At 40.2% G+C, this 22162-nt stretch overlaps 1 protein-coding gene across 8 annotated transcripts in view; it reads right to left on the bottom strand.

Moving 5' to 3' along the window:
* Positions 1-612: 612 nt before the first annotated feature.
* TRIP12 (thyroid hormone receptor interactor 12) overlaps positions 613-22162 on the bottom strand; it is a 115969-nt gene continuing 94419 nt past the window's right edge. For all 8 annotated transcript variants that reach the window (XM_049769280.1, XM_049769282.1, XM_049769281.1 and 5 more), the window contains 9 exons: positions 20970-21068; positions 17581-17695; positions 17145-17299; positions 15642-15806; positions 6073-6237; positions 3729-3842; positions 2802-2896; positions 2228-2331; positions 613-1480 (listed from right to left, as the gene is read on the bottom strand). In XM_049769280.1, the coding sequence (XP_049625237.1) occupies positions 1284-1480; positions 2228-2331; positions 2802-2896; positions 3729-3842; positions 6073-6237; positions 15642-15806; positions 17145-17299; positions 17581-17695; positions 20970-21068 (1209 nt within the window). In that variant the 3' untranslated portion in view covers positions 613-1283. The remainder of the gene's footprint in view (positions 1481-2227; positions 2332-2801; positions 2897-3728; positions 3843-6072; positions 6238-15641; positions 15807-17144; positions 17300-17580; positions 17696-20969; positions 21069-22162) is intronic.

Below are 22162 nucleotides of genomic sequence, written 5' to 3'. Positions count from 1 at the left end.
CCTAAGGGAGAACCCTTCTATTAATTTCACTTTCTATTTAAACTGCTTGATCAATGATTCAACATTGAGATGAGCCACAAGACAGCTCATGGTCAGGCGATAGCTCCCTTGCAGTGAAATACAGTGAAAACAAATCACAAGTTATGCATACGGCACAGAACTATAAACCAAAAGATAAAGCAAAATTTTATTTATTTTTCAGGTAAAAACATGAACCTGATGAATTATTGTAGATTTGAGAAATCAGCACAGAAGACAACTGGACAGGCACTGCTTATGGGTGTGAGATAAAGTAGAACTGTTTGTCCAAAAGTTAGCACTAGGAAGAGCAGGGAAAGTAAAGAGGGAGAGAAAGACTGAACAAAAATCTTAAAATGAGGAGGAAAAATTCTTTTACTCCAACAGGAAACGTAAAAGAAATTTTAAAATTGTACATCAATTAAAAATGCTCTGGCCACAGATTAATAAATATTGGCCAGCCCATGCTGTAGACTTTGTTACCTACACAAAGAAAATAAGCTTTCCTTGCTTCTGCTCCAGGGGCAAGTCAGAATAACCATGTAAACAGTCCTAGTGTGTCATGGGAGGGAAAGCCCAGCAATACCCTACCACTATGTTAGATTAACAAAGTCTACCTAGTTACAAAGGCTGAGTTATACCGACAACTGACGGCAATCTTAAATTATCTTACTTTGAAGAGCAAGGAATAGCATGGCTATGGAAAATATAACAACTGTGAGTGTTGAAAAAAAAAAAAAGCCCCATGTGAACTGGCACAGAGACTACATGAATCAGGAAAATTAGATGGGTGTCAAAAGCACATAAAAGCTAGTCTACTAAACCCTATTTGTCAAATACATGTGAACTTTAATTTGTGTACTTATGTACAAGGCTTGTCTTTGGAGGAAACAAACTGCAGACTTAGCTAGATGGACACACACAGCCCAGAATCAAACTGCACAGCGACATTTATTGGTTCAGCCTGGAAAAACAACCCTTTTAAAATTTCACACAGTAAAGCAAGTTGAAAACTTCACTCATCAAATAAATGATAATTTAAACAAGAACTTGCTAAAGAAACCTCATCACAACAACGCTTTAGGGCCTGATCACTTTAAGTCCATGGGGCCATTAATGAACATTGACCAAGTGTCTCTTTATAATCTGCAAGCCGTTTTTCCTACAAGGAGTGACATGTTTCCTTGACTCAGGTGATACATTTAGAAAAGAAATCATGATTTTTCTGTTGCTGTAACAGGCAGACACTGCAGTTCTTGTTGTGATCAGGAAAGATGGAATGACTGCTGCCCTTCTCGTGCTGCTATCAACAGTTTCTCACGCATTATCTCAATGCTTGAATAGTCCGGCAACTTAAGATAGTTCACACAAGTCATTACAGAGGGCAGGAAGTCATCTGGGTTTTCTGTGGATTCAAATGTCTTCCGGACTATTGTCAAAGGTGGATTCAAACTCCGGAAGCCTAAGGGAAGACAGATAGACCAAATAACTTAGTTTTCAGGAGACGAACATCAGCCAGATCAGAGGAAAACTTTCTTTGGCTCCCAAGAAACAATCTGCCTGGCATCAATACCATCCCCTCATTCCTACTAGTCAGAAAACTCCCTATGATGGCTCAATAATATCACACATATACACTGTGCTTTCATCTCTCCTGACAACTAAGTCTACACAGTTCACATACATTTAGTATGTGGAGCCTGGTACTGGCTTTATACCAATATCAGAAACCACGTAACAAAGAGGCACAATTCTGTCCTCTAAAATCAAGATATCCATGCAGATCCTACTAGAAATCATTTCTGAAGATATTATTTTAGAATGCTTTCTGATCTAAATCATTTGACTTATAGTGTCAAAGAAAAGCAGTACATATTCATCAGCAGATCTACTTCATGTGCAGACAATCTCTATGAGTTCTCCTATCAGAGCTATCTCTTCATTGTAAAACACATCAAAATCTTAAAACATTGCAATATTGGAATAGCTCATAAAGGCACTAAGTTGGAAAGTATCCTATTTGACTAGGTTCCCCCCCCCCGCGCGCGCGCACGCACACACACACACACACACACACACACACACACACACACACACACACACACACACACACACACACACACACACACACACACACACACACACACACACACACACACACACACACACCATAGGTGGGAGAAAGGCCAAGCACCAACTTCATACCCACCTCCAACAGGCAATCTTGGGCTACCTGTCACAAACTGGAGAAATAACCTCTGCTGTTCGTTATCAAAACTACTGAGAATCTCAAACAAGAACTTCACAGCCCGACTACAACAGAAATAAAAACATCACAATTATTTAATTATATTAAAAAACACGATTGAATCACATCAGTTTTATTTAGAAAGATTATTAAACTTGTTGGCTGTAGTAAGACCTGTAGGGAATTACACAGCTATTTTCTTTTTGTTTTTGTTTTTTTACACAGCTATTTTCATTTTACTGGGCTTAATAATGGATTACACACCTGTTTCCTTACCCCACCTTTGGGTCCCCATGGCTGTGTGGAGAGAAATAAGGCCAAAGTATAAAAAAAAAATCACTTTTATTTTATTATTATTTTTAGAAAATAGTAAAGTTTGCTGAAAAGTAGAAGAAAAATGAAAAGAAACACTATGTGGAAGGAACTCAGTATAGGACTAAGTTCAAAAAAATCTTTTTTAACAGGCAGCTTTTGCTATTCCTGATACACACCACCATATTTTCACCTCTGTACTGCCTAGGGTTGCAGTGCTCACCTGTCATGAGTATAACCGTGATCAGGCCTGCAGCATTCCATCAATGTCTTTGCATCCCATGTGTCTGCTTTGCTGCCACACAGCAGCTGATCCAGCTGTACGTTTAAACAAGGGAAACAAATTACTCAAGAGAAAGCTGTACAAATGAATTAGTCATATGAACATTAGGTCAATGAAACATTTTAACTGCAGCATTTAATAGAACTACATGCACGTTCTGTAGAAAATTCCTTTACACCATGCTCTTCTCAGTAGAGTTCCTCTCCTCATTAGCTGCACAGGAATATACTTCCAATAAATAGGAACTCAAGCTGGACAGAAGAATAATGACTGAGTGAACTGCTAAGGCATTCAGAAATCCCCAGATTCAGCTAGCAACAAACAAGCAATCCAAGTTAGCATTCAAACATCGAACACACTTCCAAACCTCCAATTAGCAGCTTTTAAAGGCTCCTATACTTGGAGGAAAAGTGGCTGAGATAACCTTTTCATGCTTGTTTTTACCCATCTTGCCTGCTCTCTGATGCTGGTGAACAGTAATACACTTCCTTAAACAGCAAGGACTAAGGGCTGGGTCATGAAATGAAGCTTCATCTAAACCAAGAAGGGCAACATGGGAAACATCTTCATCTGTCTTCCCTCCCAGGGACATGCCCTCTAGTCTCAGCAGCAGAGATGGCTCAATGGTCATCACCTCAATGGTCAAAGCCCCAGGGGATTTTTTTTTCTTTGCTGGGAAATAGTCTTTCACAAATATCTATCTCTTCTTCTGAACCAGTTTTCTGTTGAAAAATCTGTTTTCCTAAAAGAGGTCTTTTGTGAATCTTGATTAATGAGCTAGTACTAGAAATACCTCCCCCCCACCCTGATGATAATTATACGTGCAGAACTAGAAATGACTGCTTTGTTTGGATAAAAGCTACTTACTTCTTCTGGGTAGAAGTACTGAAGATGACTGAGTGGGAAGACTGATTCAAATCCATCTCGGAATGAGTCAAATTGCCTGGAAACACCTTCATTTAGTGCCCAGAATATAACCAGCTGCAGAAAAGAAATATTTTTAAAATTAAACTGTAAAAACATTACAAATCTGTTTCCTATTTTGCATGTGGCAAAGTACAGCAAAACATTTTCCTGTTTTTAAATGCCCCATGCTCACACTAGGTTTCCTTTTTTTTTTGGGGGGGGGGGGCACAGCCGGTGATGCTGAAGGGTTATTCCTGGCTCTACACCAGGGGTCTCAAACTCAATTTACCTGGGGGCCACAGGAGGCAAAGTAGGGGTGAGGCAGGGCCGCATAAGGGATTTCGCTTACTGAATATTCGCAATAAAAAATCGCATTAGTAAGAAAAAATAGAAAAAAATCGCATTAAACATTTGCATACCCCGAACTGAACTGCTCGGGGTATGCGAATGTTTAATGCGAGCTTTTTCTTACTAATGCGATTTTTATTGCGAATATATAAGCGAATACTGAGGTGTTTGAAGGCCGGCCACGGGCCACAAAATGTTGTATGGAGGGCCGCAAACAGCCCGTGGGCCGTTGAGTTTGAGACCCCTGCTCTACACAGAAATCGCTCCTGGCAGGCTCAGGGGACCATATGGGATGCCAGGATTTGAACCACCATCAGTCTTAATTTGGCTGTTGCCAAGGCAATCGCTCTATGCCGCTGTGCTATCTCTCCAGCCCCATTTCTGTCTTTTTATACCAGCACTTAAAATCATAAAGTCTAAGTTCTCTCTCAAACTAAAAATGAAATTCAAGCCAAAATTTACAGCAATTCTACCTGAAATCTAAAATAGGTTAGTGGCAAGTCAGGTATTATTTAAAATTCAATCTCTACACTCAATGACGTGAGCATCTTAAATGACTTTTCAAAATGTTAAAAAGATCTACAGACTAATTTTAAAAACATTACTTGTGTTAAAGAGAAACTGTCTAATTTAGAAAATATTGTTAGGTCATGAATGAATTTAAAAAGCCTCACCAAATCGCTAAGTGTGTGCATCTATGGGTCTGTACATGTAAGCAACTGTGTCAATTTAGCTGGCTTCAGAAGGCAGAAATGCAGCCACTTTTTCAATGAGATCTTAAATTATAAGGCAGTATTCACACTTAAGGAAATCTGATGGTTAAATGTACCATATTTTACATACCATAAAATGCACCACCCACAATCCACCAAATGGGAGAAACTGTGCATTTTATGGAGTAAATGCCTGGAGCTGAAGCCTGAGTGCAGGGGAGGAGATCATATACTAGCCACTTGGCCTCTACAGTGTTACGCCCTCTTTATTGTGCAGACCTACAACATAGCACGAGCAAACAGGTATTGCACTTTCACCGTCACATATAGAGCTTTCGTTTAAGGCCATTTGATGTTTGCTGCGACTTATATATTTTTAATTTTAACAAAAAAATATGTAATTTTTTTTTAATTTTCTGATGTTTAAAAAGAAAGTTTGGTGAATTTTATTTAACCAGCGGTGGACTGGTGCATTGTAAATATACTTCAACCTCGAATGCTGGTTGTCCTAACCGCGGCTCCTGACATCTAGCATTGCATTTATTAAGTATTTTAGTACACCACTTGCTCTAGAATATTTTTCTTTTTCTCTTCATCTAAAAACTATATGCGTCTTATAGAACGAAAAATATGGTACTTTCTATGAAATGTAAGCATTGAAGTTTGAGGACAGTGAAGGAGGAGCTTAAGGAGAAGAGGTACAAAGAGAAAAGAGGAGAGGGGAAGGAGGGAAGAGGAAGGAAGAATAGAGGAGAAAAGGGAAAAGGGGAGGGAAGGGATGGTAAGTAGATCAATATCTGGTACCATATATGGTTCTCTGAATACCATAAGAGCAATTCTTCCTGAACACAGATCCAGGAGTCAGCCTGAGCTTAGCTGGGTCTAACCCAAAACTTAATTTAAACGAGTGATTTTCCCTGAGATTAGATTTTTGAAGTGCAGAGTATTGAACTAAGGGGCCCACATAAGCAAGCCAAGTGTTCTACCACTTAGTCACCTCCCTAGCCTCTCTAGAGTAAACTTAAACTAAGGCCAAAAAACTTAGTAAGACTGCATGGGGTGGGGAACAAATGACAAAGAACATGATCATGGGTGACTAAGAGGCTCAATTTCAGCACAGACAGCGACTAAACACTTGCCCGTGCTCCCTGGACTAGGTCCCTTTTCTCCAAAAAATGAATACAAATGAGCAAAGCTTTACAGCAACATTCCCACCCCACCCCCCAGCACACCCCCATACGCACTCTCAAATATTCCTCTAAGTTGTGGATTGTAACTGGTGTATCCTTTCCTCCTTTCTTCAGTTCAATGTTGGGAAATCCTGGTAGGGTAAAATCCAAGCCTAGATCTTCAACTGAGCAGCCATTCATAGTAAGGGTTTCTAATGCATACTGTAGACTCTCTTTGGTCTTTAAAAAAAAGAAAAGTCATTGTCAAGCACAGAAATTCCATCAGTCACACTTGTATTTAGTGATTTCGTAAGTTCCTTTAGTTCAAATGTCAGCCTTTGAACACATCACTGAGGTCACATTTTTGCATCCAAGCATCTAAACACTTTTAATATTGTAAACAAGATTTTTTAAAATCCAGTTTGATCATATTATCCGATTTTTTGGAAATCATTAGAAACAGCACAATGATTCACTTACTTGACAATTATAATTAATGGTCTAGAGCAAAAACTTCATAAATTCTCAGCTAATCTTATGAGCCTAGTAAACATACATAGCAAATAATGAGAATCCTAATATAACTAAAAATTTAAAGATACAAATACACATAACTCCTGCAAAAACCTCATTCTAAAGAACCTGAGAGTTCTTTACTTGAACACTTAGCTTGTATTAAGCACATCTGTATTCTCACACTAACAACAACAACAAAAATATTCCAGTAAATTCTATACCAAGATTAAGCTGCACGTTTTCTTGAAGGCTTCTCTTACTAATTTCTCTAGTTCTTCTTTACAGGTCGGTTCTGCTCGAGTGAACCCACTAATAACTAGCAACCTTCATTTCCACACCCCCGCGGGTCGGGGGTCTCCCACGGGAGGTTGCAGGTGGCACCCAACGTGGGGCTCGAGTTACAGAATACGACCGGTAGCAGAGTGCGACAAGTCCGGAGCTGAATTACGTCAGGTAAAGTAAATTAAAGCAACGTAATTTAGTAGTCTAATGCCTAGGTGAAAAACCACCACCCCATTACAGTCCCAGAGTAAAAATGGGGACCAGTCTGAGCAAAGGAGCAAAATTTATTCAAGGTATACAAGAAGTACTTAGAAGTAGAAATATGGTAATTGAAGAGAAAAACTTGTTGAAAGTTTTAATGTTTGTTAATAAAATTTGTCCTTGGTTTGCTATTACTTGCTCAAAAATAGTTTCCAGTACTTGGGATCTAGTCGGGGCAGAACTCACTAATCATTTTAACACACATGGCAGTGAGTCCGAGAAAGAGACTATACAACAATATTGGAATCTCCTCAAAAGCATCATAGTAAAATCTGCTTTTAACCGTAAGAGCTTGCAAATTGTAAAAGATGCCCAGGAGCATTTGAAGCACGTCTCCAAACAATGCTCTCACCCCAGTTCCCGCTCCAGCTCATTTTTGCATATTGATTCCCTTTCTCCCCCCCCCCCCCCCAGGAGCCTTCTTCTCTTATGCAAAAAACTCTTTATACCTCTCTGCCAGCGGCAGCCTCAGAGCCCCCTGAGGAAAAGCAGGACTCGGAGGAAGAAACTGAGTTGCAGGATAAAACTAATCCCTACCATGGGAATGTAACCTCTCTCCCCTCACAGCCTCCCCTGTATGATTTGCCCGCGCCCATAAAAATGCCTCTTCCAGAACCCGATAATCCTTTATTGATAGAGATTCGACAGCTCAGACAGCAAATTGCCCAGCTTCAAGCTACAGATCCATCATCTCCACATTTTTTGTTCCCCGTCCATGGCCCAGACAGGGAGGACTGGGAGGAGGAGGGTGAACTCCCCTCTTTACCCCTCGGCAAACCCCGCACGAGGGTGCAGGCCAGGCAAGAAGCAGCCGCAGCTGCTGCTGCTGCCACTTCAGCAGCTCCAATTCCAGCTGTCGGAGCCTTCCAACCCCCAGCCCAGCCCAACAATGGCTCCCTGAATCATAGTCCCAATCAAGCAGACATCCCTGAAGTCCCCATTGGCCCGCTTTTAACCCTTACCATCTCGGGTAAACAATTCACAGGCCTCCTAGATACTGGTGCAGACACCACATGCTTTTCTCCCCTAGATTGGCCTCCTAACTGGCCCACTGCTCCCACCTTTGACAATGTTTCAGGGATAGCTGGCTCCGTCAAAAGAGTTCTTGTCAGTGCCAACAAACTAGTTTGGCAGGATGAAAATGGTAACACAGGTTTTGTCCGTCCTTGCATTATCCCCGACTTACCCATTAATCTTTGGGGTCGGGACATTATAAAACAAATGGGTGTTTATGTTATAAAAGTGTAAAAATCCCGTTGCATTGCAGCAAATGCTACAACAGAGCTACACACCCTCCAAAGGCCTGGGCGAACATTTGCAAGGTATCACTCAACCCATTAACCCTTCGCAAAAATTAAATAGGGCTGAATTAGGTTTTTCACTCCCTGCTCAAAATTTTCGATAGAGGTTATTTTATTAGCAGATTAACAACAAAGTATCAATATATTTTGGTCTTAAGTTCTAGATGTAAAAAGTGCATCAATGTCTTTACATATATTTTATAATGTCTACACATCTTGTTAATTTGGTATATAGTTTTTACAAATTATTCACTTAAAGTCTTCAAAGTAAAAACAGTTGTTAAAAATTTTAACACTTTATTGCAGCTGCCTCACTGTTTTCCTGTTAAACCAATTTAAAAAAAACCTGTTCCTTTACAGCAAATGATATCATACTTCAGAGTGAAACTCCTTCTACCAGTGTTCACTTAACCATTTTACTTAACAAAATTTTTTAACTGCTTACATTGTTACTTCATGTTTTAAATTTCAAATTAAAATTGTTTTAAAAAATGTTTTGTGTTAAAGCTAAACCTTAAAATTTATTTTCAGCAAGTTCCACTACAGCTACATTAAAAGAATTTTTTTACAAACATGCCGGCTAATATTTAAAAGCGCTTGTCAATTTTTCTAATGCAAGTTTTGAATAAATCCTCTTGTCTGTTCATGTGTGTGTGTTATGAATGAAAGTGGCCCACAATGTGTGTTTCGTGTTGTTTGTTCTGTCTATTTGTTATTTTTGCATTTCATGATAAATACAATTTTTAAAGCCTTATCCATTTTTGAAATTTCAATCAATTTTTTTTTAACCTGGCTTAGTCTGGTCATCTAACAAACTGTGAAATCCTGCTAAAAAATCCTGTGCTAAGCTAGCTTTGTCCTATCAGCATGGCAAAAAAGGTAGGGGATGGTAAACCCCAAATTTCTCAAATGGCCATCAGGGATAACTTTTCCCTGGAAAATTTCGGGACTTTGCAATCCCCAACTTTCTGCTATGTGTAAGTTAAGGCCAAAAGTATAAGGCCAAAATGTGGCTAGAAAAAGAAGCATCTAGCTTTAATATAATAACTAAAAAAGTTTAACAAAAATCATTTAGGTTCAGTTTAAAGTTTTTGAAAAATTGGCTATTGTTAATTATAACACTTTTTTTTTTGAAATGCTGAAGTCTGACAGAGGTCAGATAACATTCCCCATGGTATTCTAAAATAATTTGTGTAATGTCATTTTTATATAAAGAATTAAATTCATAAAATTTTATTGCAAAAAAAAAAAAAAAAGGCCCCCAAGTAACCATTTTGCCTCCTGCCAAGCTGTTTTCTTATAGACAGACCTTCCTGCAGCTTCCCGCAGTCCCTGTCCTCATTCACTTCAAAAGAGCCTGTCACCCCTCCTGCTAGCTGCCATTCCTGCGGACCTGTTTCTGACTGACTCCACCTTTGACAATGCTTGAATTTGGTACTCTGCCTGGGCTGCCACCAACCCACCCCCTTTCGAACCAAGGCTTCATTAATTTGTTTTGCTTCCACTTGACTCTCCCTTGCAAGACGATGACAACACCTCTGGTTCCTTCCCTTCCCCTTTTAACAATGGTGCCGGAAACATAGCCAACACCCTCCCACTCATCCCCTGACCCATCCTGAAAGTAGCCCTTTGTGCCCTCGCCATGGTGCTGAGGGGGGGATGAGTGAGCCACCCCCAATCAATTTTTGCCACGACCTGGCCCATTCACCCATTCCCCAGGACACACTGGCTATGTCAGCTCAACCTCTCCCATGCCCTGAGCTCTTCAGAACTCTGCCGGCTTCCCCACCCTTCCAGCCCATGCTGTCCTCCGGACCCCCCTCCTCTTCTCAGCACATCCTTGTCATGATCAACGCCTCCGCCCATACGCCTTCGGTACCTGCTATTCACCCACCTCACCGTCCTAAATTGCTGCCTTGAACTGCCTCACTTCACCAACGACACCAACCTTCTGCGATGCGGTATGAAGCTTCAACATGGCTTAACTTTAAAACTAGTGGTGGAACTTAAACTTTGCCCCTTGGTACCCAATATGATCCCCCCTATTAAAAATTGTAATCAAATTCTTGTCGTTGATTTCTCCTTTCAGTTCATAATTGCCCCCAATTCAACGTTTTTGGCCTGTTTCACTGGTTTATCTCCCCCATTGTTTTACATTTGTTTCTTTAGTCCTAGGACTACTGTGTTTTGGTTGTTTTAATGCCTAAATTAACTGTTAGATCAAAAATTGCCTTATTACCTCTTAAATATAACCTTGTGTCTCTCTCCTGCTGCAGTATAAAAACAAACATTGCCTCCACCCCAGCCTTATTGAGAGGCATGGGTGTTACTGGTGTGAGCACAAAAATTTATTCATTGGTTCATACTCTAGAATCTGTTAATGCTTTATAACTGTTGTTAAAAATGTTTACAAACTTAATAGAAGTTTACACTACTTAACTGTTGAATCCCTAGCAGTATTAGAGCAGAAAAACTGCCGTGGTTTAAATTTAACATTTATTTTTGAGGGAGGGGGAAATTTGTGTCATCCTTAGAATAAAATGTTGCCTTTTAAAATAAACTTGGCTTAGCTAGAGATAGCATTAGACTTGTGGACGAAAGTCTGGAGGATAGAAATAGACAGAGGGATTTAGATGAGTCCTGATATAAAAATTGGTCCTCTACCTCACCCTGGCTGTCTAAGCTGTTGCCTAATTCGGTCCTTTCATTGGCTTTTTGCTATTTTTTCCTTTGGCCCCAAGGCATTCTGTCGCCTCACAAGTTTGTTAAAAATCCGGTTACTGAGATTGCCCTAATGTTCAGTATAGGTCCAATATCAGTGGCTCTCTTAAATGCACCCCGAAGGACTTGAAGCCATGGATATACCTCTGAGCTTTAAGGAGTTTTGAGTATCTGGCTAAACGGCCCTGCTTGCTCTGCTCCTGGCTGTGGAGATGCCCATGACGGGGATAGTTTGGTGCCAGTGTCTGGGTGCAAACATGGCATTCCTAATATTTTGCGTGCAAAAACTTTTAATTTGGTCTCTTGTTGCCATGTCCAGAACTGGAAGCCCACCAAGTAACCTAAGACAGGCCACTCCACCCATTTTGCTCTTCTTCTTTTATTATTACAGTAAAGGGGGAACAGTGGGGAGCCTAGCTGATAAACCTAGAACATAAAGACACCTCAGTAATTCCTAATCTGGTCACCCACGTGACCAAAGGCGCCCATGCCTTGAGGACAAAGGAAATAGACAAATAAAGTAATTCAGAGCAGCCCAATATATCCAGCCAGTAAGAAAGATATAGAGCAACTTGCCTTTGTGTTAGCAAACATTATTAAGATTACAGCTGAGGTTCTATTTATACTTGTTGAGTATAATTTATAGAACTTTGTTTGAATCTTATGCCTTTTAGTAAAACGTGCTCAGGTCTACCTCTTTGCCCCTCCCTATTACCTGCCCCAGTTTATGCTAATGAATGCTTGTAACTGTGATTGGTGAAAACTTGTAACACCTCTGACGTGTTTCAGCCCTTAAAAGCTGATCCCCCAACAATAAACTCCCCTTTTTGAACAGCATGCGTTGTCTTGAAGGCTTCTCTTACTAATTTCTCTAGTTCTTCTTTACAGGTCGGTTCTGCTCGAGTGAACCCACTAATAACTAGCAACCTTCATTTCCACACCCCCACGGGTCGGGGGTCTCCCACAGGAGGTTGCACACATGACCAACCTGGGATGGACCCGGGTTCACAATCCTCAGCATCCCATATGATCCCCAAAGCCTGCCAGGAGTGATTTCTGAACAGAGCCAGGAGTAACCCAAGCACTGTTGGGTTGTGGCTCAAAAACAAAAAACAAAACAAAACAAAACAAGGAAACTTTGAAAGTAGTTATTTTTGTTTGTCTGTTTGGGCCACAACTGGGATTACCCAGGGATTGCTCAGAAATTACTCCTGACTATGTGCTCAGAAATCTATCCAGGCTTAGGAGACCATATGTGACACCTTGGGATTGAACCATGGTCCCCTAGATCAGCCATGTGCAAGGCAAATACCCTGCCACTGTGCCACTGCTCCAACCCCTGAAAGCTATTACTACTGGGGGGGGGGATATTGGAGGGGGGGTTGCGTTTTGGGTCACACCCGGTAGTTCAGTACTCGGGTTATTCCTGGCTCTACACTCAGAAATCGCTCTTGGCAGGTTTGGTGGACCACATGGAATGCCGGGATTCAAACCACAATTCTTCTGCATGTAAGGCAAACACCCTACACCTCCATGCTATCTCTCTGGCCCCACCTTTTTTTGAAAATTTTAAGAACTGTGGGACTGAAAAGATAGCACAGCTGATAGGATACTTCTCCAATACTTAAGTGACACTGGTTTGTTTCAGGATGTCATTTGATGATACCCAGTCAACACAAAAATTAGAATACATTATAAGAGTTCTGCACTTTAGTATGCACCTCCCCAAAACCTCCAAACTGCTTTGCCACCCTAAGTCTTATCAGATCTATGTAGAAGGTTCTTCTCCCTTGTTATCCCAAATTAGCTACTTGGAAAGAAAATGCTACTACTGATGTGATCTAGAGTAGACATAGAAAATCCCTCACATGCTTAAAAGAAGCAAGCAAACTATTTTGATTCTAGATCACAGATATTCAATTCAAAGCGAGATGTTAGCCCATTTTCCAGGTATATTTAAAAATTTTGAAATTACCAGGCCCGGAGAGATAGCACAGCGGCGTTTGCCTTGCAAGCAGCCGATCCAGGACCAAAGGTGGTTGGTTCGAATCTCGATGCCCCATATGGTCTCCCATGCCTGCCAGGAGCTATTTCTGAGCAGACAGCCAGGAGTAACCCCTGAGCACCGTCGGGTGTGGCCCAAAAACCAAAAACAAAAAAAATTTTTTGAAATTACCAAGCAGAACCTTGGTGAAGATAAGTGCTACACCTGTACACCTTCTATAATAATGAAGCAAGGTGTTTCCCAATATCACCATTTCTAATTATTCTCTGGCAGAGAGCAAGTTGACCCAAAGACTGTTTCTGAAGTGTGGATTGGAGTGAGGGTTGAGGCTTGAGAGGGGGAGACAGACACCTGGTGGTGTTAGGGATTACTCCTGACTCCACACTTAGGACCACTCCTGGTGGTGTTCGGTGGACCATATGGGATGCCGGAATCAAACCCGGTTCAGCTGTGTACAAGGCAAAATCCCTATCCGCTGTATTATGGCTCTAGCTCCTGAAGCATGGATTTGATGCATTTCATACATTTAAAATAGAAATAACTGAGGTTCCAAAATTTACCTGGACTACTGTTCCCTATGGGGGTGCAGAAGAATCACTCAGCAAACGCCCCTAAAAATCTAGCCTAACAGAAATGAGTGCTTCCAACTGTACCCAAGGCTACTACTGTCCCTCCCCCTTCCCCACAACAAACAATATCACCCCCCTTGGAAAACAGATTAGACAGAACAAATATTTGAGAACAGTGGCAACCCACAGTATTAGGTACATGTTTTGAGCCAGAGCTCACTAAGTTTTTAATAGAATACCCAAAATTCAGGTTCAAGAGCATAGATGCGAGCCTAGATTATGTGATACTAAGCAGGTGACCTGATCAATCTATCTTTGGTTTCTCCTCTAAAAAGTAGGAAAAACAGGAACACATTTCAAGGAGGGGTGGTGGTAGATGAAAATATTTATAAATGCAAGATACCTGAACAGTGCTGAGTTTCACTTTTCTTTTTGAAGGAGAGGGTGGTAATGGTGGTGGGGATTTCCTTAAGGTATTTTCATAAGTAAAATTAGTAGTTAATTTAACTAGTTCTGAAAGTCCAAAGACAAACAATCTTAAACAGATTTTGCCTATTTAAAAACAAAATTTGTGGGGGCCGGCGAGGTGGCGCTAGAGGTAAGGTGCCTGCCTTGCAAGCGCTAGCCAAGGAAGGACTGTGGTTCGATCCCCCGGCATCCCATATGGTCTGCCCAAGCCAGGGGCAATTTCTGAGTGCTTAGCCAGGAGTAACCAATGAGCATTAAATGGGTGTGAGCCCCCCAAAAAATAACAAAACAAAAAAATTTGTGCAGTGTGTGTGTGTGTGTGTGTGTGTGTGTGTGTGTGTGTGTGTGTGTGTGTGTGTGTATGGTAAGGTGCTGCTTGCCTTACAAATGGCTGATGGTCTCCTGAGACCACCAAGAGTGATCTTTCAATTCAGAGCCAAGAAGAAAGTCCTGAGCACAACCAGTTATTATCTCCAACCAAGTCTGTTTAACACACTGTAAGTCACCCATCATGAGGAAAGGGTGGGCCAAACCCTTCTACCCCCACCCCGATCCTGCCAGAGTCATGCCTGCTGCATCCATCACTCATAATCACTGTTTTGCTTATGGCCCTGCTTCACCACTCCTCTACAATCTTCTCTACAGAGACACCAATCTGACCAAACTCCAGGTATGCTGATATTTAGACTGAAATTTCCCTGCCCCCACCCTCAATTCTCCTACTTTAGGAGCAAGGCAGCTAGGAGCACCTCCTACAAAAGCCTCAGTATCAGAATACTCTCTGAATTCCTGAGCAACTTCATTTGTTTAATGCAGTCATCACCATGGGAACATACCAATTTAGATGTCAATGTATAGCTGAGGTCACTTAATAGTCAGAAACAAATGTAGTAACAGAATGGTCAACTAGCAACTAAACCTTCTAACAGTATCTTAATGACCTCACTGGAAATATAATTTTCACAAATTTGCTTCTTCCTGTACTTTGAAAAATGTTCTTTCTCCTCTTCCTTTTTTAATTCTTTCTATTCCCTTTTTCATTTCTTTTTTTGGTTTTTGGTCCACACCCTGTGGCACTCAGGGGTTACTCCTGGCTATGCACACAGAAACTGCTCCTGGCTTGGGGGACCATATGGTATTGAACCACGGTCCATCCCTGGTCATCTGCGTGCAAGGTAAATGTCCTATCGCTGCGCCACCGCTCTGGCCCTTTCTATTCCCTTTTTAATAACTTCTGTCTCACTTATCTGGAAACAATGTATTATGGTCCACTATGTGATGCATTTGCCCAAAAGTTTTAACAAAGTCACCCATTATGGGGTAGAGAAAGTGCTCAATGGTACATTGTGTGTATATGTGTACCCTACTTTAAAATGTTTTAATCGTTGCAATAAAAAGGCTGCACTTCTGAAAGAAAAAAAAAAAAGGCTTCATAGAAAAGTAGGTTAAATATAAAGCCATTTAACAAAGACCTTTTCTTTCCAGAAGAACTGATGCAGCTTCCTCATCTTCTTGGCCTACCTGGGATTTATCTTGTTCAAGTCTTTTCTTCTGTCGGACAATGTCTTCTAAGTGATACACTGATCTGGCTACAACTGGGTCAATGTCAAACAAATCGTGCGATGTCAGTGAAGTTTCTTGCCTCAACATCCACTTATAAAAGGGTAAGCCAAGGGGAAGATCCACCTGAAAGAAAAGCGTCAAAGAGCTTAACTGAGCTTCTAGAACTGCCTTAGTTCTAAAACTGCTACAAAACATTGTTTTAAGAGGGTGAAGTAATTCCCTGAGAAAATCATATTATTTAAGAATTTTTCCTCAGGACCAGAAGGTAGGATGCTTGACAAACCAGGGTCAATCACTGGCACCCTAATATGGTACTTTGTGCCCCTACAAAAATGATTCCTGAGTTCTCAGAAGTATGTAAACCCTGAGCACCACTGGGCATGGCCTAAAATAAAAAAATAAAAGAGTGACCTGCTTCCTCTTTATTTTCTTGTCTCCATTTAACCCCTTCCAGGGCCCTGACATACAGTAACTTTTTAAAAAAAACTTTATTGATTGATTGGTTTTTGGGCCACAGCCAGTAATGTTAAGGGGTTACTCCTGGCTCTGCACTCAGAAATTGGCCCTGGCAGGCTCATGCTGGAAATTGAATCAGGTCCCTCCCTGGTCAGTTGCATGCAAGGCAAACACCCTACCACTGTGCTATCTCTATGGTCTCCTGATATTCAGTATTTTAGGATACTGAAGAATTCCATCTAAATGTTAACTCGCGAGGCTGGAGCGACAGGACAGTGGGTAGGACGTTTGCCTTGCACATAGCCGACTAGGGACCAACCGAGGTTTACGATCCCCGGTATACCTTATGGTCCCCCAATTGAGCAATTTCTGAGCCAGGAGTAACCCAGGTGCCACCAGGTGTGGTCCAAAACAAAAAACAAACAAACAAAAAAAGAGTGAGAAAGAAAATGTAGCCATCAACATCTATTCTCTACCAGGACGTTAAGACCCCAAACATGCTCACAGCAGTTTTAATTCTTATTTGGTGCAAGTAAACGAAATTAAACTATAGTATGGTCTATAGATTTACAAATAGAAGTGAAGGAATTTACTAACTCTGAAATAGAAAACTGGAACTTAAAAAAAAAAATAATTCTTAACATTCTTAAACTTATAGTGAAAGATTGTGAACATGATATCAGAAGAAAATGTCTTAGACATACTAAATAAATCAGAAAATATGAGCAGAGAATTTAAAGCCCACAAATCAAAAACTTCCTTAAATACTGATTTATTGGCTGATTTCTATTCCAGCATTAGTAATAGCATTTTATTGCTATCCATATGCTCATGCCTTCCTCACTGACTGAAATTTCTAATGCCAAATATACTTATATAAAGTAATATAATAAATATATAATTATATAATATATATTTATATATACAATAAAATAATATAATATAATAAATAAAATAAAATAATAAATAATAAAATAATAGGAAAGTGTCAAATTTTGAACTTACCAATCTAAAATCCATGATAGCCTTAGCCATTAATTTTCCTAAAAAACGAAATTTCATCTTGACCTTTGCAATATGAGCTGGCTTAGCTGTCCTACCAAAAGGAAGTGCAAACAGGCCCTGGAGGTTTTGAATATACTTGGTCCCTTCTTGGCTTCCTGTGAAATGAACATATTACCCAGTTTAATATAACACTAACCAAACAAAATGAGACCAAACCTAATTTAGAACATTTTAAGAATTTCAGTATCCTCAAACTTGTATCACTGAATGAAGTCCTCTCAAGGTGGGAGAGCATACCTTAACTGAATAAATAAAAAACTGAAAGAAACCAAAGACTGAAAAAAACCTTGTCTACTAGAAACATGTATTTAGTCAACTGCAAGGGCACTTATACCTAACCGAAATAGCAAACTGATGAACTCACAAATTATATTACCTTTTGGATTGCTAATAGTTACTTCTTCACCTCTCCAGAGACCCAAGTCAGCTCTCTGCAGTTCCTGAGATACAAGTGCATAAAACTCCAGTGTAGGCCCAAGACCGGTACCAACCTAAAGAACAAAAACAAAAGGATTTTACATTCTTTTTTTTTTGGATCACACTCGACAGTGCTCAGGGGTTAGGCTGTCTGCTCAGAAATAGCTCCTGGCAGGCACGGGGAACCATATGGGACACCGGGATTCGAACCAACCACCTTTGGTACTGGATCGGCTGCTTGCAATGCAAACGCCGCTGTGCTATCTCTCCGGGCCCGGATTTTACATTCTTAAAAAAAATTTTTTTTTCTTGGTTTATGGGTCACACCTGGCAGCGCTCAGGGGTTACCCCTAGCTCTATGCTCAGAAATCATTGCTGGCAGGCTTGGGGGACCATATGGGATGCTGGGATTCGAACCACTGTCCTTCTGCATGTAAGGCAAACGCCCTACTTCATTGCTATCTCCCCGGCCCCCATGGCTTAAATTTAGTGTTTTTATTTTTATCTGTCAATCTCTTGACAATGTGCAGCCTAATGACATCTATTTGATCAGAATGTATTAGAGAATATTTCTCGAACTGTCTTAACTACATTCCATCAGCTTTAGATAACCTAGATAAGAATTAGCAATGCTACTCTCTAGCTTGTAGGTTAAGAATATTTCAATGATATGGATGAAGAATCCTGAATACCAACAAAAGTAAACACACATACATCTATATCTGTGTACTATACTACATAACTACCCTCAGGATACAAGTTATCCATCTACCTATGGATCCTATAAGTTAATGAGCAGTTACCCTGAAACTAGTTCAAATAATACTGTCTCGGGAGAAAACTCTTTGTCAGCTTAGTGGCTTCTTTTATAAAGACTTAATTTCAGTTGCTTCAAGAGCTTTCAAATTTCAGGGCCATAATCCCAACATGCTTACACATCTAGTTTGAGTGTAACTTTAATTTTTCTTTATTTCTAGGCCACATTCAGCAATGCTCGGGGATCCTCTTGGAGGTGTTCAGCGAACTATATGTGGTGCCAGGAATTAAATGTGGGATGGCTATGTGCAAGGCAAGAGCTCTGCCTGATTATCAGCTAACCGCCTCAGTTTTCCTCAAACCACAGAGTACCCTGGAATGTGCCAGGGTATGTATATAGTAGAGTGTGTGTGCATACGGGTGTTATGGGGATGGACACTAGAAGATTCTGACTGGGTATGTATAAGCCTTAGTTTGAATTCTGGTACTGGGAAACTCTGAGATTTGGGGGAGCCTATGTGATGCCAAAGATCAAACATTGGTTGGCTATGTATATGGCAAACACTTTATCCACTGTACTATCTTTTTTATCTGATTCAAATAATTTCTCTTCAAAATAAAACTATAACCTCAATGTAAGATGTCAAACTGAACCAAGGCAGCATCTCTTCTTGGTGGTGCTGATGTTTTAATCCTGACTCTGCATTCAGGGATCACTCCTGGTGGGGCTCACATGGGGTGCCGGGTATCGTAATTGTGTCAGCGGTGCCCTACCTGTTGGAACTATCACACTGGCCTCCATCTGTTTTTCTTTTTTTTTTAATTATATTTTTATTTTTTAAAAGCTTTAAAGATAGCTGTACAGGTCCCCCAAACTACAAAAAATACCCATGATGAGGATTTAAAAATATTATTCTTCACCTAATTCTAAGCAATGGGAAGAAGGGAAAGAAAAGGAAGGCATGAAATGAAAAGAGGGGGAGGGGAATATGAACAAAGCAAAGCAAATCTGCAATAATGTTTAGCATCCACCAGAGGGCAATATAAATCAGTTAATTCTCATTCCAGGCCAGAAAGTCACAGATACGATTGGTCTATTTCCTTCATACAAATACTGTTCCCACTCAAAGTGAAAGACATTCTAAAATAATCAAAGGATATGACGATCATTGTAAACACATTCTTCTTAGCAGTTTGTCTGGATTGAAGAATCCAATTATATATTCTCTGGAAATCTGAGCTGACCAGCTTGCTCTGTGTATCTGTCACCTGAGATTTTCAGGGATCTTTTATTCTATCCAGTCTCTCTAAAAAAAAGTTACTTTGTTGAAATAACTCTGCTGAGTGTGTGCTTGTCAATTTAGGAAGTTGTTTTTTTTTTTTTTTTTTTTTGGGGGGGGGGGTGTTCTCAAGCAGTGTTAGGGGCTGGGACATTGTGCTCTCCTGATGATTCTCACAGTCAATATGGGCTAGGAATCTGTGGTTCAAAACTAAAGCCTGGGCAGGAGCAGTGGCGCCAAGTGCTAAGGCTTGCCCACGCTAGCCTAGGTTTGACCGTGGTTCAATCCCCCAGCATCCCATATGGTCCCCAAGCCAGGAGTGATTTCTGAGCGCATAGCCAGGACTAACCTGAGTGTCACCGGGTGTGGCCCATTAACCCCCCCCCCCCAAAAAAAAACTCTACCAAAAAAACAAAAAAACTAAAGCCTAAGGAGGCCTTTAGGGCTGCATTTGGGGACCATGTGGTGCCAGAGATAAAATCCAAATCCTTTAACCCTTGTTTTCTCCTGTTTATAATTCCTTTTTCATGGGCTGTTGGGCCACACCTAGTGATATTTAGAAGACCACAGTGGTTGTCAAGGATAGAACCCAGGTTGGGCATGTGCAAAGCAAGTACCTTATCTACTGTTAAAATATTGAAAGACATTTTTTAAAAGGCATTGTTTATATATTAAAATGAAGGTCTGTAGGAAAGTTCACAAGAGATTCAGAAGCCCTAAATTCTGTCTTAAACGGGGGAAAAAAAAAAGTATTATCAAGAGGCTCAAAAATGTGTGGTCATTTCAGATAGTTATATCTTTACCTAGTTATTAAATCTTGATGTATTTATATTTAATTCAAGGTGGGTGAGGAAGATATGAACAAAGACTTGTACACAAATAGTTTATAACCGATAATGAGTCAAAAGCGAGAAACTAAATTAAATATGAATATCAGGATATATCTAACACTTTTACCAACACAGTAAAAGAAAATAAAGTTATGTATAAATGAATTCCAAATATATTAAAAAGAAAACCAACGTAAGTGGTCATATATTGTAGATTGCATTTGCAATTATACTTAACCCCCCAAAAGAAATGCGTATCATTAAAAATCTGCTTTTTAAAAAAAATATACAAGCTAAGTTCAGTAGATGTGATTAAAGAACAGCTGAATATTTGATGAGGTATCTTAAAAATAGCCTTTACCAACTTAGAAGTCAACATGAACATTTGCTCTTGTTTCAGAAATTCACAGGACCAGATTCTAATGATGGTTTAGCAGAAGAACAAGGCAAAATAAAAACAGCTAACACACTCAGACCCTCACCTCATTTTCATACTGGATTTCCAACATGGCCCGGGAGCTGCCAAGATCCTGCATCACAGACTCAGCTTGCTTCAATAGCTCCTCTCTGTTCACAGTGCGCTAGGATGGGAGAAAGTGCAAGGTTGAGGAAGCTGCCCACATTACACTTTAACAAAACAGACGGTAATTTCCTCAAGTGTAAAATGCTTGTTAAGAATATATTTCTGTAAAAGCATACAGTTAAGAAGAAGCTGCAATGTTACAAATATCAACACTATTCTGGCGTACATGGAATAAAGCTATGTATACATACAACACTTAATATCTTTTTTTTTTTTTTTGGGTTTTTTGGGCCACACCCATATGGGACACCATATGGGACACTGGGATTCGCACCAACCACCTTTGGTCCTGGATTGGCTGCTTGCAAGGCAAACACCGCTGTGCTATCTCTCCAGGCCCAACACTTAAAATCTTAAGTTCAAGGGAAGTTCAAAAACCTCAAGTTGAAAGTCCCTGCGCCACTGCATGAGGCATGATATTGACATTCAGATCAGGAAAGAAGTCAAGCTCTCACTATTTGTAGGTGACATAACTATACTGAGAAAGCCCAAAATCTAAAGACCAAAAAATTGCACTCGAAAGTATAGAATTGTATAGTAAAGTGGCAGGCTATAAAATTAACATGCAGAAATCTACGGTTTTTCTATATACAAATAAAAAAATTAAAAACAATCCCATTCACAACTATATTTAAAAATCAAATACCTGGAAAATTAGCTTAAAAAAGGAGAAGACTTATAGAAAGACCATACTCACTAATAAAGTAATAAAAGAGGACATGAGGAAATGAAAACACATCCAGTTCATGGACTGAAAAGATAGATGTGGGGGCTGGAGAGATAGCATGGAGGTAAAGCGTTTGCTTTTCATGCAAGAGGTCATCGGTTCGAATCCCAGCGTCCCATATGGTCCCCTGTGCCTGCCAGGAGCAATTTCTGAGCATGGAGCCAGGAGTAACCCCTGAGCACTGCCGGGTGTGACCCAAAAACCACAAAAAAAAAAAAAAAAAAGAAAAGATAAATGTGGTCAAAATGACAATCTTCCCTAAATCATTATACAGATTCAATGCAGCCCTACAAAAATATCCATGACACTTAAAAGTCAGATCAAATGCTTTGACATTCATAAGCAGTAACAACCACTCAACTCCT

Source organism: Suncus etruscus, chromosome 2 (assembly GCF_024139225.1).
Source record: "Suncus etruscus isolate mSunEtr1 chromosome 2, mSunEtr1.pri.cur, whole genome shotgun sequence".
Lineage (NCBI taxonomy): Eukaryota > Metazoa > Chordata > Mammalia > Eulipotyphla > Soricidae > Suncus > Suncus etruscus.
This window is presented reverse-complemented; position numbering and strand designations above follow the sequence as displayed.